Source organism: Chelon labrosus (assembly GCF_963514085.1).
Source record: "Chelon labrosus genome assembly, chromosome: 9".
In the NCBI taxonomy this organism is placed as follows: Eukaryota; Metazoa; Chordata; class Actinopteri; order Mugiliformes; family Mugilidae; genus Chelon; species Chelon labrosus.
In genome coordinates, this window is record NC_140359.1 from 15,142,772 (window position 1) to 15,159,703 (window position 16,932).

General features: G+C 40.1%; 3 protein-coding genes across 3 annotated transcripts; all 3 read right to left on the reverse strand.

The window, feature by feature from the left end:
- Positions 1–193: 193 nt before the first annotated feature.
- LOC311493300 (transmembrane protein 248) lies at positions 194–4,229 on the reverse strand. The gene is made up of 7 exons (XM_084551884.1): positions 3,600–4,229; positions 2,745–2,938; positions 2,233–2,503; positions 2,052–2,151; positions 1,783–1,924; positions 1,546–1,686; positions 194–1,442 (listed from the first exon to the last, which is right to left on the reverse strand). The coding sequence occupies exons 2-7, from the start codon at positions 2,904–2,906 to the stop codon at positions 1,422–1,424; spliced, it is 837 nt and encodes a 278-aa protein (XP_084408010.1). The 5' UTR covers positions 2,907–2,938; positions 3,600–4,229; the 3' UTR covers positions 194–1,421.
- Positions 4,230–4,436: 207 nt separating this feature from the next.
- Positions 4,437–9,081, reverse strand: plbd2 (phospholipase B domain containing 2; the record flags this gene model as incomplete). Its single annotated transcript, XM_084551883.1, has 12 exons — positions 4,437–5,106; positions 5,273–5,435; positions 5,534–5,686; positions 5,781–5,852; positions 5,969–6,064; positions 6,424–6,584; positions 6,686–6,780; positions 7,238–7,452; positions 7,556–7,656; positions 7,740–7,898; positions 7,989–8,082; positions 8,861–9,081. 12 exons carry the CDS (start codon positions 9,079–9,081, stop codon positions 4,936–4,938), a joined length of 1,701 nt encoding a protein of 566 aa, XP_084408009.1. The 3' UTR covers positions 4,437–4,935.
- Positions 9,082–9,194: 113 nt separating this feature from the next.
- rbm19 (RNA binding motif protein 19) lies at positions 9,195–15,920 on the reverse strand. Its single transcript, XM_084550984.1, has 24 exons — positions 15,790–15,920; positions 15,522–15,704; positions 15,321–15,437; positions 15,057–15,098; positions 14,677–14,890; positions 14,216–14,466; positions 14,071–14,130; positions 13,902–13,980; positions 13,541–13,612; positions 13,232–13,441; positions 13,007–13,137; positions 12,748–12,875; positions 12,567–12,663; positions 12,357–12,467; positions 12,052–12,252; positions 11,390–11,459; positions 11,150–11,295; positions 10,991–11,051; positions 10,564–10,643; positions 10,412–10,467; positions 10,114–10,230; positions 9,918–10,023; positions 9,656–9,776; positions 9,195–9,563 (listed from the first exon to the last, which is right to left on the reverse strand). Exons 1-24 carry the CDS (start codon positions 15,823–15,825, stop codon positions 9,481–9,483), a joined length of 2,772 nt encoding a protein of 923 aa, XP_084407110.1. The 5' UTR covers positions 15,826–15,920; the 3' UTR covers positions 9,195–9,480.
- Between the last annotated feature and the right edge of the window lie 1,012 nt (positions 15,921–16,932).

The following is a 16,932-nucleotide window of genomic DNA, read 5'->3' on the forward strand; positions in this document are numbered from 1 at the left end:
CCTCTGCTATGCACAGATCCCGCCCATTTTCTCCCTACTCGGCCAATAGGAAGGCACCGTGTGAACGTTCTGAACGCTGATTGGAGGGTTTTTACTTGCTACGTGCGAAGGCCGTAGGAGACGAGGTGAAAGTCCACGGTGACGTCTCTTATTAAATTACTACCAACCAGACCATAAAACAAAAGAAACATTCAAAAGGTATAATTAAAGGCCCAGACTCTCAGGGAAATGTTTATTAGGTATTTGCCTCACAAAGGGCAATAAAGGCCTTTCACTAAATTTACAATCATCTTTGTTGATCAATTTGCAGCCCTAACTATTTTGACTTGTAAATGCAGAAATTACAAATTACACGTCACTGTAAGAAAGTCAAATACAATGTGATTAAGTACGACAAAGCCTGCCATTAAGCCAGGGAAAACACTGAAATCCATAAATGAGTCAGAGATGCTGAACTTTACCAGTTTAAAACTCAAGTAAAGTTCCTCAACATTAGAATTGTTAAAGCAAAGGAAAACAATGTTTGAAAACAGAATGAAAGCAATGCTTTATTTCCTAGGTGAATCAAACATCCTGCAACATGTGACTGTGCTTTGTGTACTGTTAATTCTTTATTTTTAAACAGGCATTACAAATGGCAATGTATCACAGCAGTTTTAACAGACACAACATTTCTTTTCAGATATTTTAGGGCTTCTTCAGTGCCTCTTAAAGCTGCTAAGCTTCTGTGTGTTAATAGACTATCAAGTTGGCCCAATATACCCAAAGACCTTTGGTCCCATAAAAGTGTGAGAGAGAATACATCTGCAGATAGTAATACAGTACATTATATATACCACATTCGCTGGCAAAACATTCAAGTTATAGTAAATGTTTGACTAGAAAAACACTGGAATCAAACGTGCACTTCCAACCACTTCTTGGGAGAAATTTTGAAATTGTGCAACCTCAAATAGATGGAGCAACTCCTGGAATATATTAAAGAACAATATCAAACAGTTTTACCAGAAGAGCTGTTTCCATTACTCCATGGTCCTGATACAAACAATACTCCCTCTCTATCACTGCCATTTCTCACGTGGATATTATGTATTGCACATTCATGAAGCTGGGAACTTGTGAGAAAGAGTGAAATGGACAAAATTAATGCAAACAAAGACTTAAATATATTGACACTGGTGCATAACAAAACTGAGATAACTACGATGACACTCCCAGGGTTCATTTGTCAGACTCTTTCAGAGAAATAAAACACATCACTTAGTGTCAGTGAGTGAGTTATCATCTCTAGGACATGTAAACTGCTTTCTATTGTAAAACTGGTGGGATGCCTTTTCAGTTTTAAGTAGTACATACTTTACAATACATATTGCATGTTTCAACCAAGGGATTTTTTTCAGGATGCAGAGGGAGAAACATGTTCAGCTATCAATCAAGGGCTCCTGAAAACAAAGTAAAGCAACAAGGTTAGATTAAACAGACTGCACATGTCTCAGTGTGCTAAAAGCAGAGTGGTAGTATAGTAAAATTTAAAATGACCGTTACATTTTGTACGTCCAGGCCATTCCAATGGTAGCGGCGTGTGAGTGATTGTGTCATGCTAGCAGCTAAACAGAGAATGAAACAAACTCCGAGCAGACACACACTGGCTTCCAATAAATGCCGCTCAGCCACGTTCTGCTCCTTCTAAAATATAAAAGCACAGGGTGAATTAAAGGATGAAAACAAGAGTATCTGTATCATGCCTGAGTAAGTGGTGTTGGTCATGTGTGTTTACTGTACCGGTGTTAACATGACTGTAAGAGAGGGATCATTCTTCCAGCGCAGACTGTAGCAGGTTTGTGATGCTGTTGGCAGCTGGTCGGTCGCTTCCACATGGATGGATGAAATATTTTTCCCTGATGCATGACACTTTGGAGGAAGCCTTCATGAAAGTATAGCATACAGAAATAATAATTAAAAAATAAGTTTGGTGAAATTCCTTTTAGGTTACATAGTAGTTACTGATTTAAATTAAAAGCTTAGAAACTATACAGAGTAAATTAACTTACAGCCGCATTGGCAGGAGGTGTGTGGGGGCACTTATGGTGAGGCAGGTGTGGGTGCTGTTTCCTGACAGATAGTCTAGTGTCAAACTGACATTTTCTTTGCCTAAGGAGTAAAATAATTACAGTGAGAATTCAAGGTAATACACACATTTACTAAAATTCACCTATCCACTGCAAAACCAACCTTCAAGACGTAGCTGACTGGCACTCAGGGCAGTGTGCAGACTAAAGTCTTTTAGAGAACCACTTGGTGAGCTGGTGGTCACAGCCAGAGGAACTTGGAGATGCAAATGTGTTACAGACGAAGGCCTCGATGTTAAGCTAACTGAGGTCTTTCTGTCAGTTCCCTGCTCCATCAGAGGTGAGGGAACAGAGGGAACCAGCTCAGATGAAGTTGCATTTTCTTTAACACAGAGCTGGAGCTGTGATAAGGAGGACAGTATGAGGTTCCAGTCCTGAAGAAGAATAAAGCATCTCATTATACATAAATACTATCAGGACACAGAGAAATGCTTGAACACATTCAGTCACAGCGTGCACAGCATTATGTTTATGCACACCAGAATTCATCATTTACTAGGAAGTCTTCAAAAAAAGCATTGCTGAACGTTTTGCATGAGTGTATTAAAGCCATTCAAAACATTAAAGTGTTACTAAGAAATTCTCCAAAATAAATTTAGTTAAGTGCTTTCTTACCTTCGCAGTGTCAGGGTTAGGCAGAGTGTGGGTATAGCTGTAAGAGCTGAGGCAGATGAATGAGATAGCCAGAGTCAACAGACAAAGGAAAAAGGTCACCCCTGGAGGATTCTGGGATGTATAATCTCTGAGGTTAGTCACAGGCTGCAAGAAACCCATCATCAGACTTCCACATACAGCTGAGAACCAGAGGGCTGTAAACAGAAGAGAGTCACTTTACTTACTAGAATTGGTACTAGAATTGTACTCACAGTACATTTGGTAGTCCTACCAGATCTGCTGTTGGGACCTGTAAGTGGACCTACAGGCTATATAAAACAGCTGATCAACCAAAAGCAAGGTGTTAATGATTAGTTCACAAAGTGTGTACCTATCTGTAATGTTTGTTGTGCAGAATGGCTTATGTTTAGAGTTTCAAATGACAAATATGTGCATATGCATCAATATTTTTGTAAGAAAGGATGTATAGATGTCATTTTAAGAAACTGCAGAGGGATCACTGATTAACTAATAACAAATTATAAACATATAACATATATTTAAGAAGGAAACATTGTTAAACGCGGGCTGAATAATCTCCAATGGACTTTACCAGAGATTTCTTTAGGTCAACCATATGCTGTGTGACTGCAACTTGCCAAAAACGACGCGCTAACGATACACATACATAATTATTTATAATGATGGAAAACAATATCTCCCCAAACGCCCTTTATTATGACAAAAACATTTGTATACACAGCCAGACGGAAGAAATTCATTCAGACTTTAGCGCAACAGGAGGCGACTTCTCCACGACAACAGCAAACTGTCCGCGTAACGGACGAACTAACAAGCTGAAAGTTGACTTCATACCTCGAAACAGTTTTCTCTGATCACGTCTCCAGTTTCCGTAAAACACATTGAGACGATCTGCTGACGGAAATAAAGCCAGAGTTTGACATTTAAGAAGTTAAAAGCTACGTTAGTTATTACACCACCGCCGAGACAACAACACGACGGAGTTACGAGTTTACGACACCAGCAACAGCTTGACGACAACCATGACTTGGAACACGTGATTGTTCATTAAGAGGGATTTGATAAATATGGAGCCGGATAGAAAGCATGTAGTGTTATTATTTACGTTTAGCCACGTGACTCCACCGTCATTTCTTAAACATTTGCATTAGTTATATAAAAAAGCTTATTTATCTAAAGGGCTGCGAGATTCATATGAATACATATACTTAACTTGCACAAACCCATCTTATAAAATGCTGTTTTGTGAAACAATTCTCTATTTTGTGTAGTAGTTCAAGGTTTTCATTGCTGTTACACTGCAACATCGGTGAGGAGGCAATGCAGTATCCTTATAGAGCATGCAATATTTTTATATTTAGCGTTGCACATTTAGCTTGGAGGAAATATTAAATTTTCATGTATTATTATGTTTCATCTTCAAGGTGCAATTCATGGGGGAGTTTGGAAAGACAGGGCTAAAAGTTCCAAGACACTGAATTTATTGAGTACTGACTTGCTCTATGTCACATCTGATGGTGGACAACCTGTGCTTAATTGCTATAATTGCTCACAGAACACTAAGAAAGGTATACCTTTCAGCCACAAAAGCTGAAAACACATGAGTAGGTGTGTACTACAATTGTTAGAATTGGACAATAATACATCATAATTACGAAAAAGGGGCAAAGATCAGGGCAATGTTTATTGAGAAACCTAAATCTTTAAAAACAAATCATTAAATACAAGTCTGAATTACACATAAATTATGCAAAAATGATTCAACAAAAAAAATCAAAACATATGCCATGTGTGACACAAATTGCATCAACATCAATGTTCATACTTGGTGATTTCTCTAGAGGAAAGTGCAGACACGTCCCAAATATTTCAGGCATCAGAATTAAAATTGAGGAAAATTTTAAGAAAAGAGTTTAAAAAAAGGAATTAAAACAAAACAATCAAATATAAATCTGATGTAGAAGAATTTGTAGTTCTTGATCATATTGCTTCACATTCACAACTTTCTTAGTATTCAATGCTTTACAATGTGTACACTGTAATACTTCAACACTATTATTATCAATCTTCTGACAATCAATGCCCACTGTATTTCCCTTTATCAAAACGTAAGACAGCTCAGCTGGCACTATTTACATTTATGTCACTTATACGTTCAGTGTGATTACAATTAAGGTGTCCAGGTGACTTTCACAGGCTTGAAAGCCCAAATGTCAGGATGACCCATGTGCACAAGGTCTTTGTAGGGGGAAGTGCTCCACTGGAAGGGTGGAACCTGGTCCCAGGTTGGCCCACTCACTGCCATCATGCCATACTCGTGAAACATCTTGTAGGAGGTCATCTGCACAGGAACACACACAATGCATTAAATTCAGGAAAAATCTATTTCACTTTCACGTTCATTTGAGTTCTACATACAGAAAAGATTGAGGATGCAAAATCAGTGTACATGCGGCAAGTGGTTAGATGGCCATGGTACTAAGAAATCTAATTTAAAATATAAAAACCTTCATGTCGGTTCCTCCATGTTGTCTCTGTCTCAAGGCACCAAAGGGATACGTTCCATTAGCTTGGTTCAGGTCTGAACGGGCTGAGATTGCATTCTCCCCGTTCTCAGGTGGATTGCAGCCTTCACACTTGGATAGTGGGTCTTCCTTAAAGTTATTATACCTGAGGCAAACCAGTACATCTCATAAACAATCTGTTAAAAGTTATGTTTTGAAAAAACAATCTAGCACTACCAAACCTGAGCAACAGACAGGCCTTACCTCATGAGACGGATCATGGAGTCCACATCTGTGACATCTGTCTGGTTTCTCCTAAATATCTGAGCCCGAGGATTCTGGTCCAGAGAGAACCACGGGCCGAACTTCTCAACCAACTCATTGCAGCCACTGGCATTGAATATTTCCACATAGTACCTATGTATGAACATATGTGAACAAAAGAAGTTTTTATATAAAGCACAGTAGAGCTCATGTAATCGAAGGTATAAATTCCAGATGGGACACTCACGGTATGTTGTAACTAGACCAGTACCCTTTCTTCAGCAGTTCCTCAGTTTTATCACTGTAAATAATGTGTCCCCTGCAGCATTGCAAGACAAGAAACAGCTGTTTTAAGTGATTCATCTCCAATAGGGTTACTAATGATCTGTAGAAATACTGAATCAATTTTGTTAAAGTTTCGGTGCACAGACTTACGGAATCTGCTCCAACACAACAAAGAGCTTCTCTTTAATATCAGTCTTCCCTGGAGTGAAGTGATTATAGTCCACAATCATCCACTGGTTGTTATACCTACAAAGCACACACACATAACCTTTAACCCCAATAACGTAACAGATGTTCAAGTCACAGATTCTGCATTTTACAGCAAAGACTCCTGATGAGCTAGAAAACCCCACTACAGCTCTATGTCGCAACCAACCTCTCATGTGACCCCAGATAATAAATGTCTTTCTTCCGTTGTCTTTCACCCAATCAGTCCACATGACAGCATACGGTAACACAGAAACTGACCTAATCTCGTCATCAGTGGAAATTTTGAACACAAGACAAATAGCAGCTGAGCCTAGACCCTGCTCGGAGGATTACATTGGGACAAAGAGATAATAAAGCTAATGATCAGGCAGTTTAAACCGATGTGTAAAACTCACGTTCCGCTGTTGAACTGTTTGAATATGTCTGCCCACTCCATGGCAGTAGCAGCCAGTCGATTAGCAACAATGTTCCTCAGCCATTCCATGACGGTTCCTGTGGGCTGAACAAACTTCCAGAGAGCAGGGTTGCTGTTGCCAATGGTGGTTTCCAACGTAACCTACATAGACGCAGTGTAACACAGACAAGAACACAATGAAATAATACATTAATCTTCAGCAGTTTATTTTTAACGCTCTGTCGTTTGTGAAGAATTCTCACCAAGCCACTACTCAGGATATAAAAGTCATCTCCAGAGAAGATGGATCCAGGGTAAGATGAGAATGCCTGAGTTCCTCCAGGAAGAAGATCATTGGCTGAGAAAATAATAAGAGCACTTAAAAAAGTCTTAATGTCAGACTAACCTGTGTTAAGATATAAACATCAACAATGCTGACAGTGCAGTTCTGCAAAATTGTGTTTGTGTTATTGAAACAAATGATTTTAGTTTGATATTTGGGGGAAATATATTTTGTTGCCTTTATGTGTCTGTAAATCATATGGTAAAGCCATAAGCAAGTTGAGGATCCACATTCAGACAGAACCAGGCTAAGTAGTTCACAATGTTTCCAGTCTTCATGGTTAGCTAAGCTAACTGGCTGCTGACTGTCACTTCATATGCACTATACAGATATGGGAGTGGTATTAATCTTGTCATCTAGTCTTCATCAAGAAAATGGAAGGAGGCATTTCCAAAAATGTTAACCTATATGTATATACTCAGGGATTAGAGAGCAATGATGAACAGGATGCACACATGCACCAGTGAAATACCTAAAGGAGAGGTTTTAAAGGCAAAGATGTATTTCTTCATGATGCGCAGCATTGACTGGTAGGTGTTCCAGGTATCATGTGACACAAGCAGCTCTTTATTGTTTGGCAGCAGCTTAATGAGAGCAGAGCAGGAACCAGATCCAAGGGGTCGGGTTTGGCTGGATTTATTCAGAGCCGATTCCAAGTCCTCGAGATCCCCGCCCAGCTGAAAAAGTCTGTTTGGACAGAGAGTCAGTGAAGCACGTGAGCCAGCGGGCAGATGGTTATAATCACTGGAGCAGTGGACAAACATGTTTCATTAACAGATGAAGTACTTACAGGAAACCAAATGGGTTGAGGGTGATGGGCCCCTCTGGAAACGACAGCTCATCATTGTAGCCGTCTTCCAGACCTTTCAGTTGTAGCAGTGCAAGGCGCACCTGGTGAGCAGAAACAAATACTGAAAGATCTGATTTGTTTCACACCGAAAATTTACTTTATCCTCCAAATGCTCATCAGGTACCTGGTACCAGTAGGGTGAGCCTGGCTGCTTCTCTATTTGCTCCTGAACCCACTGCAGATTGATCGTAATGAAAGCCTTCAGGCGATCGCAGTAACCAGAGAGTGACGTGAAGGGCCCGCAGTAATTCATTAGAGTGTTCATCCAGTGCTTATAGATGAGCTAAAACATCAATACAACACGTCTTTAGATAGAACAATAATAATGTGAAGCAAACATCTTGACCTGTGACTGAATGAGGTTTAAACTGACCGGGGATGTGACTGCAGCCTCCACTGCACCAGCAGCATAAGCTTGGATGGTGTCATTGTACTGACTGCTGGTAGTGACCTCCAAGAAAGACCAGCTGAAGAGAGGGCACACGAGAATGAACGAGGTAAAATAAAACAATCATCAACATAATAAAAGTTAAATCTTTTCACTTCCCTTTCAAGAAAGGTCACATGTTGTTTTCTGTTTTGTTTTTACATTCTGTGATGTTCTTCTTTTCTGTGGCCTCTTTCCTTTTTCTTTCAACATGTTTTCTGTTGACATTGCTCATTTTCTTCTATCCTCCAAATATATTTTATTTATCAGACTCACGCATTTATGTTGAATTTTAATACTTGTATGCTTCATTTGCACAGAGGCTCATAAGTAAATGTCTGGGTATTTTAACATCGGTCACATGTTTCTCATGCTTCATATTTGTTTTTTTTTGTCCTTTGTGTAGGTAAAACTATACAGATTATGTGAAATTAAACGAACCAGAGATCATTTCAAGATTGAATTAACCAACACAAAATGAAGCCAATAAGCCATCAGATAATCAATTGACTGACTTCATCTTTGTTACATCACTATAAATGCAACGCATTTCTTAAATTGAGATTATTGTTCCGTCACTGTGGCTGTATGACGTACTTGTCTGGCATTAATCCTATTATGACGGATTATAAAAATAAATGAATTAAATGATGATGAAGCTGCAGCCTCGACATCTTCTCCTGCGACATTTGCAATCCTCCTTCTTCGAGCCTCAGAGCTACTCAAGACAAATATTAGGGGGACGTTTTTATCCATATCGGACAGTGATATAAGCTAAGAAGCACCTCCGGTTAAAGGACACATTAACGTCAACTCACCCTGATGTTTTAATGTCATCAGTGAAGTTCGCCCAAGCCACAAAATCTTCTCGGTAGCCTTCAATGATAGTCAGCTTTCCGGTTTGTTTGTCAATAACAGCGGTTTGTATTTCAGCTCGGACAGACGCACACAAAAAACTAAATACCAGTAAAGTTGCTAAAACACTTAAAACCGACCCAAACCCTGTGAAGGTAAACGTCCTGCTCTGCCTGAACGCCATGTTTACATGAACAAGTCATATGATACCGAGACTGTTGAGTCACGTGACCTCACCAGAAGCCGTACTTTCAAAATAAAAGACGTCCTTACTTCCTGTAGTTTAGACGGTTAATTTCCCATTATGGTATGTGCTATAGTTCATAAGCAGACAATTGCTGTATTTCAGATCCATCACACACGAACAAGAGACACTAGTGTAGCTTTGAAATCTTAAAATTTTATATAAAAACTGACACCAGCAACATCATGTCTCTTTGAGTTATTGTTCTATACAAAACATGGGAAATTCTGAAGAAAACTTTAATCATTTAATAAATTTATCATAATTTGCTCCTCTTGCAGACACCATTTAGTCCTTATTTTCTTCTTATTCCAACAGGTTGAGCAACGTTCAGCGACCTCAGTCCTCCACGACGCCATCGGTTTCCATCGTCTCCAGAATTCCTTCCATAACCTCTGCTTTTCGCTGCTTTTTGTTAGCCACTGACATGGAAAGAAATTAGATTAATTAATAAAACTATCTGCTTTCCATTAATGGATGTGATTCTGTACTTTGTTTAAAAGTGTATTTTTACCGTGAAAATGTTCAGCTGTTTTCCGTCTGAGTGTTTCTACCGTTTCCTCGGCATCGGCCCACTCTAGCACAAGACGTCTCCCGTACAGATGGGTGCTGTGGCACAGCGCAGCAAAAGCTCTCTATGGGGGGAAAACAGAGGAATGCAATATAAAAAGTTATATCTAATAAGTATACAAGTTATAGATTGTACAGTCTACTATGCTTAAGTATTAAACCCTTGTATTTGTTTTAATGCCTAAAAACAAATATCATGCCCAAACCTTAGCATCCTGCTTGGTGAGGAAATCTACAAAACCAAAGCCCCTATGATTTCCTGAACCAGCTGCTTTCTTTGGGAGACGGACAAACTTCAGCTCTCCAAATGTACTGAAAAAATATGTAGAAATCACAGTGTTAAATAATTTCGATCTACACAGTGTGAATACAAAAACAGCTGTGTGTGCGTGTGACAGCTACCAGAAGAGTTCTCGAATTTCCCGGACAGTAGCTTGGAAGGGAACATTGCGCACAAGGATCTTGGATCCCGTCTGCTTCTTCTCAGCTTGCTTCTTCTTGCGGGACGACTCAGTAGTTCTGCACACGGGCAAATAACTGATTAAGCAGTGACAGCACACATGACTCTATCAAAATAATGAAAAGCTTTATATTCCCAGGCACACTTAATTTCACTACCCGTTCCAAGACATTTTTTGTAAATCTAATTATTGGACCTCCATCTATACAAGACAAAGTCACAAACCCATTTGTTTCTTACCTTGTGGCTTTCTCAGAAATCTTCAGCTCTAACTGGTGATCATCCAGAGTACAGTGCTAGTGGAGGGTTGCAAGAGATAGATCACATATTAGCCAAAAATCAGGTTGCAGAAAAAGGCTGCGAGGGTTATAGTGAGGAAGCGGGGCTGATACCTGTAGCTGCCTCATGGCCTTCTGTGCTGCCTCTGCTGTCTGATACTGAACAAATCCATAACCCATAGACAGCATTTTACCTGGAATTCAAAACAACCAACATGAGACACAAAACTAACAGTCTGTCATCAAACTAGATACCATGTAACAGCACTGTGGAGTGGAAAATCATGCTCTCTTCTTTTGTAACCTTCAGTAAAAAGTAATTTGAACAGTGAGAGCAGTTCAAGCCTACATCACTGACAAAATTAATATAATCAATTGAATAATTCTAGTTTCGTGTTTCTACAACTTTACAAAACGCTTTTTTAGAATGAACTGTGGTTGAATCATGATAATGGTTCTCTTTGTCTACAAAGTATCTAAACTTATGAATCACAGCTTGGTCCTTTTTCAAATGAGTGACTCCAGTTATGATTTTAGATACCTGCTTTATCTTTCTTCTTGGAGATGGTACAGGATTTGACTTTGCCACATTTGGAGAATGTCTGCAATAAATGAAGAAAACAAAGTTACATATCAAGTCTATCTATCAATAAAAATGTCACCGTATATAACAGAGGGTTGAGTTTATGAACTGATCTACCTCTTGTAGTTTCTCCTCTGTCGTGCTGAAATTAAGATTCTTAATGAACAGTGTTGAACCAGGAACAGATTCCTCCTCCTCCTCCTCTTCGTCTTCTTCCTCCTCCTCCTCCTCTTTCTCCTTCTTCTCCACTTCCACTGCCTCCTCTTTGTTAAATAAGGATAAAATATATATATTCTGGTTATTTTCATCTCGAAAATATCAAGACTGTCAGTTTTATGAGCATTTGAAGGAGTCTACCTGGCTTTGGTTTGGCTGACACAAACACCCCGACAGGTGCCCACTCGAGATACAATGGGACATGGTGGAACTGATGTGAGAGAAAATAAAATAGTCAATACATATGGCAGCGATTAACAAGTTAGTGGCCTATGGTAGTAGTAAAGCAGTAAGTGGTCAATTGTTGCCTTCTCTACGGTCCGAATTAATAAATTCTTTTAGCATGTTTGCCCTCCATGGTGTAAAAAGATGAATGAATTGGAAATCAATCTGGGCAGTGTGACTGAAAGTGTGTGTCTATCTCGGTGTGTCTTAATCATCTTCTTGGATTGAATAAATTTAGTGTTGTCGAAAGTTTTGTTTTCTTCTAATATATTTCTGACAGACCCAAAACTCCACTTTGCATCATCCAGTGCTCACAGATGAGCATGTATTTACATTAAATTAAATGTAAACTAAACAAAAACATCTTGCCTTCTGACTGACTGAGGGTCATGCTGGCCAGAGTTGTGACTGCAGCCTGAATAACTGTGGGACATTTTGTTCAGCGTCACTGTAAACACCTAAGTAGGAATGTTTGATCGTTGAAGAAATATTGTCCACGTGTTTAGAGCTCTATGTTGAAAAGTAAATCTGCTATGTTTTCTTAAAATTGACTGCTGCAGATGAAAAGCTACGCCCACCTTGCTATAAGCCAGTCGCGTGAAGGCTCGTTTTGCTTCAGTTGGCTCCAGGAACTCGACGATCGCGCTGAGCCCTGACGGTGGCAGCAACACTCTGCCCAAAGAGCCATGAGGTGAGAAGAGCTCCTCGAGCTCTGACGCCGTCACTCCGGCTGGAAGGTTTTTAACCAGGATCACAGTTGTGCTTCTGGCTGCGGCTGCCTGTACAAGAAGCGACACAAGGAGGGAATAACCAACATATCAGGATTAAGTGCTGTGTTCAGAGAGTTTAGCAGGAAGTAAAGCAAAGTTTATATTGAACTTACCTGACTAAAAGAATCCAGACTGACACCGTTGTCCAGTAGGAACTGTCGAGTTTCCTGGACGATCTGCGTCTCTCCAAGAGCCATCCTCACTGCAACACTTCCCTTTGACTCCTGCACAGGAAAACAAAGGATCAGGTTGTGTTATCCTTAATATTTAACATGCTGTTGTAACAGCATCTGATGTAAGATAGAAGAAGCAAAGTCACTGACATGGTCCAGGACTTGGCTTTTGGTGGTGTTGTATTTTTCAGCAATGGCATCTGCCACTGCACTTGTACCCAGAAACAATGTGTTCCAGTTGTGTGAACTAGAAAAAAAAAAGGCAGGAAATTGATGTTAAAAAACTAAAAAGATAGAAAACAACACACACAAAGAAGAAGCGGGCATATACCTGGAACTTGTAGTTTTACTTTTAGCATCTCTTTGTCGTTTGTAAGATGAGGAGCCGGGACCACCAGCGTCGGAGGATTCTGTCTTTTCTTTCTTCACTGTGGATGGAAGTAGGTGAAGCATTCTCCCCTAAAACCCAAGACAGATAAGAGCATAATGTTTCCTGGCTGTTTTAACAGATGGCACCAAGTGATTACACATCCACTGAGTAAATGTTATAAAGAGGTTTAGAGATATCTCAAACTGTGAGCGATAAATACCTGAAATATATGACCATCTAGTTGAGCAAGAGCTGTCACGGCGTTCTCCGGTATCATATACGTTACAAAAGCAAACCCTTTAGGTTTCTTGGTCAGATTGTCAATAGGGAATAGCACATCAGTTAAAGGACCTGTGAAGATGGTACAATTTTAACGCTCTAACTTGTGCAAGTGAAAACTTGAAATGAATGAGTGTATGTATTGTATTGGCTTTTTAAAATTCACCATGTTTAGCAAACAGCTCTTTAAGCTCTTCCTCTGTGCAGGTGTAAGGAAGATTTCTAATGAAGAGTCGCCCCGTCTCCGAAACATCTTCCTCCTCCTCATCCTCCTTGAGCTTCCTGGTGAAGTTTCTGTCAATTTCTTTGTCCTTCCTGTCCCTATTTCCCTTAGCCGCAAAGGCATCCACACGGAAGACCTCAATGTAACGCCCCCCTGAAAACGCAGATGAAAGGTATACAAGGTGTGTCATTTTTAACCAAGGCAACTTTTACATGCACTGGTGGAGGAAGATGGAGTCATAATATCTCTCACCTATGTAATCTTTATTCTTCGTCAAGGCCTTTTTCACCTCCTCTTCAGAGTGCAGGTCCGCATACACATAGCCTGAAACACAAACATACAGTAACACACACACGAGCTGATACTTGGTCCTGTATACAGTTTATCGAAACACCTAAAGCACTTTCAGACAAGAGGACCTGTTTCATAGTTTCTGTAACTGTGGGAGAAAGTACTCCATCTTCACCAGTGTTACTACTAATGGTGTGAATGCAAAGAGAGATTAAACGTATTCAGTTCTCAGGGAGAATCTCCAGAATAGTACATATGTACGGTGAATGTTGTACAAACGCGATGTTGAGAATAACATTAAAAGGCCTTCAGTATAACGTACCTGTTCTATTTCCACTTTCATTCTTCCCAATCCTGATAGCCGCAGGCTTCAGCGGAGTCATGAACTCTCGAATTTGTTGCTGTTGATGTCGGATACGAAGATACATTGAAATACACTTTTCAGGGCAGAACATATACACCAGATCTCCGAAATCAGGAGGTTCACTCACCTCTTTAACGTTGAACGGGGCTCCTCTCAGTTTCACTGTGAACTCTGTTGTCGGCTCCATCTGCAACAAACAGATGTGGGTTTAAACCAGAAGAAGTAATGAACAGATTATGTGCGACACTGAACAGCAGCGTCTCAACAATCACCTCTTGCTTGCCACTTTTCTTTCCTTTGCTCTGCTTCTTATCCTCCTCAGAGGAAGCTGAGGTTACGGTCTTTTCTCTGTCACCACTTTCATAGGCACTGTCTGTGGGCTGCACAGGACTGTCATCCTGTTCTTCATCGTCACCATCGTTCTTCTCATCACTGTCCTCCATTATATCCTCTGTTTTTGCCATCTTTGAGCGCAGGTAGTCCATATCAGATAAGCCAGACTTCAGTGCTTCCTTAGTGGAACCTGAAACCAACAACATTACTTTCATTTTACATTCATTTTGTATATTTCCAAGTTTTTATTTCATTTCTATTTTTTGTTGTATTTCTATTTTTTGTCAGGATGTGCATATGATTTTTTTGTACAGCTTATAGCCTAGGTAGATTTAAGAGGATGAAAGGTCAAAATTACGATACACCTTTCATTTGCCTGCACCACAAATCAGCAACCAACCTTCATCTTCTTCCTCATCATCATATTCTCCTGCTTCATCCTCATCCTCTGACTGGTCTGAATCAAAGTTGAGGTAATCATCTGAAGCAGGTTTCTTCTTGCTCTGAGTTTTCTTCGGCCCATCGTCGGGATCGGCGTCGTTCGCCCAGGTCGGTACTTGGCTTCGGTTCTGATGCACTGACAGAAACTCCTTGAATCCTGGTTCCTCTTCCAGCTGAAACGGGACGAGAATGCGAACGTGCAAAGATGAAGTAATTAGCAGAATTTCCTGGTAACTCTTTGTGTACACAACATTAAAATGTGGCCTCTACTCTGCAGCTCAAAGACTTATATTATTACCATTAATATTGCAGCTAAAAAAAAGTTACATATGTACTTACATTTCCCAGAGCACTGCTGGTTTCCTTTTTCTCGTTCTTTTTCTGAGATACAAAGCAAAACAAATTTTACTAAACATGGTACAAAACACATTAGATAACTGAATGCTGAAACATAGAAATGTTGCTACATTATCAGTATCAATGTACTACAACACACTGTATTGAAGGGATAAAGTAGAGCTTATTTTTATTGCTTTAACTTTTATTCTCTAGAGGGAAGGCTGAAACATTCATGTCATTTTCTATGTCTACAGGTCTGCCTACCTTTTTGCTCTCAGTGTCAGGAGGAGGAGCAGACGGTTTGTCCTGGCCTGAGCTCTGTGTGTGTTTACTCCAGGCTTTGGCTTTAGTGGGGTCTCCAAATGCTTTACACATCTCCACCTGCAGGAAACGACAGCCACTGGTTCACATGTGGGAAAAACGAAAACGTCAACAAGACTCGTGTTCAGTCGACTGAAGTCATACCGTCACTCTGGACGTGTCCACGAAGCTCTTGTGGAAATGTTTCAAGGCTCTGGTAGCGTCCTCCTCGGCTTTAAACCCCACGAAGCCGAACTTGCGGAACTTGCCGTCTTTAGTAAACTTCAGAGAGCAGTCGGTCAGGGTGCCAAAGTCGGCAAACATCGACTTGAACCTCTCCTCCTTCATCTGCAACCAAGACACAGTTATTTTCAGATGGGCTCAAGCGACATGCTGTCGTTACTGTCTGCGGATATCTGAGCGGTCTACTTACCCCGTTAGGGAGGTTTTTAACGATGAGTCTCGACATGGTTGTAGTAGCTGTAAATCCACAAACACGGCGTAAAGTAGGTTTTAAATAAATGTCAACAAACGAGCGTGTACGGTCCTCTAGGTCGCCATGTTGGAGGGAGGGGCTTATTCTTCTTCTTCTTCGTTTGTTTTAATAGCGGTCGTGAAACCAGCTTAGAGATGCTTTACCGCCACCAACTGGACGAATGTGGAACAAGCGATTAAACCGAGAACAACAACAATACGACAACCTTTTATCCATATTAAGCTCTTTTAAAATCTTTCTGTCATGCTTAAGAGTCCACATAGTGAAATATTGCTACGAGTAACCAAATATTATTTCTCTGTATACTGTATTTGGTGCAATGAAGTGTTACATGTTCATTTTCCAGTGGGAAGGCATCTCTCTCTCCTCCCCCCCTGCTGCAAATTTCTCTTTCATGCACATTACCAGAAACATTAACAAATGTGCAAAAGGATATCATGGGATTAATGTTGTCTTATCTGTTTAAATAGCGTGAAAGACGTTAGCTGATAAAGGTTGGTTCGCTAGAAATGATCAACTAATGTAATCTTTCTGAGCTTTTAGTCTTCAGGCTGCATCAATGTAGCTACATAGCTGATGTCGTTCATTACTTTAGTTTGTAAAAGTTTTCTACTTTGGAAAAAAAAAAAAAAAAAAACAGACAGATTCAGGTGAGAGAAAGTCACAATTAAATTACTAGAACATTGTTATAAGTTGTTGTGGATCAATTCAGTTTGGTCGTTGTGTCTACGTTATGGATGACAGCTAAGGGTAAGAGAGGAGGACAGAGAGGAAGGGAAGGACAGAGAGCGAAAATAATCAAGTAGGAGTAGGCACATAGTCACAGTCACAACCATAGTTATATTGCCCAGGAAGTTTCTGTTTTGACATTGCATTGTGGACCCTCTCATGATATGATCCAGCAGTGTGTTACACAGCAAGTACACAGAGTCCAGCAGGGAGTACACAATTGTGCAAAGACAAAAAGGAGTCTCATCATCATTTATAGTGTTAGTAGACGACCTTGATGAGCAGTGAGCTGATAAGTAGCAACACCATGTCAGGGCAACAGATAGGCTGGTTCAAACTCAGATAGCTGCA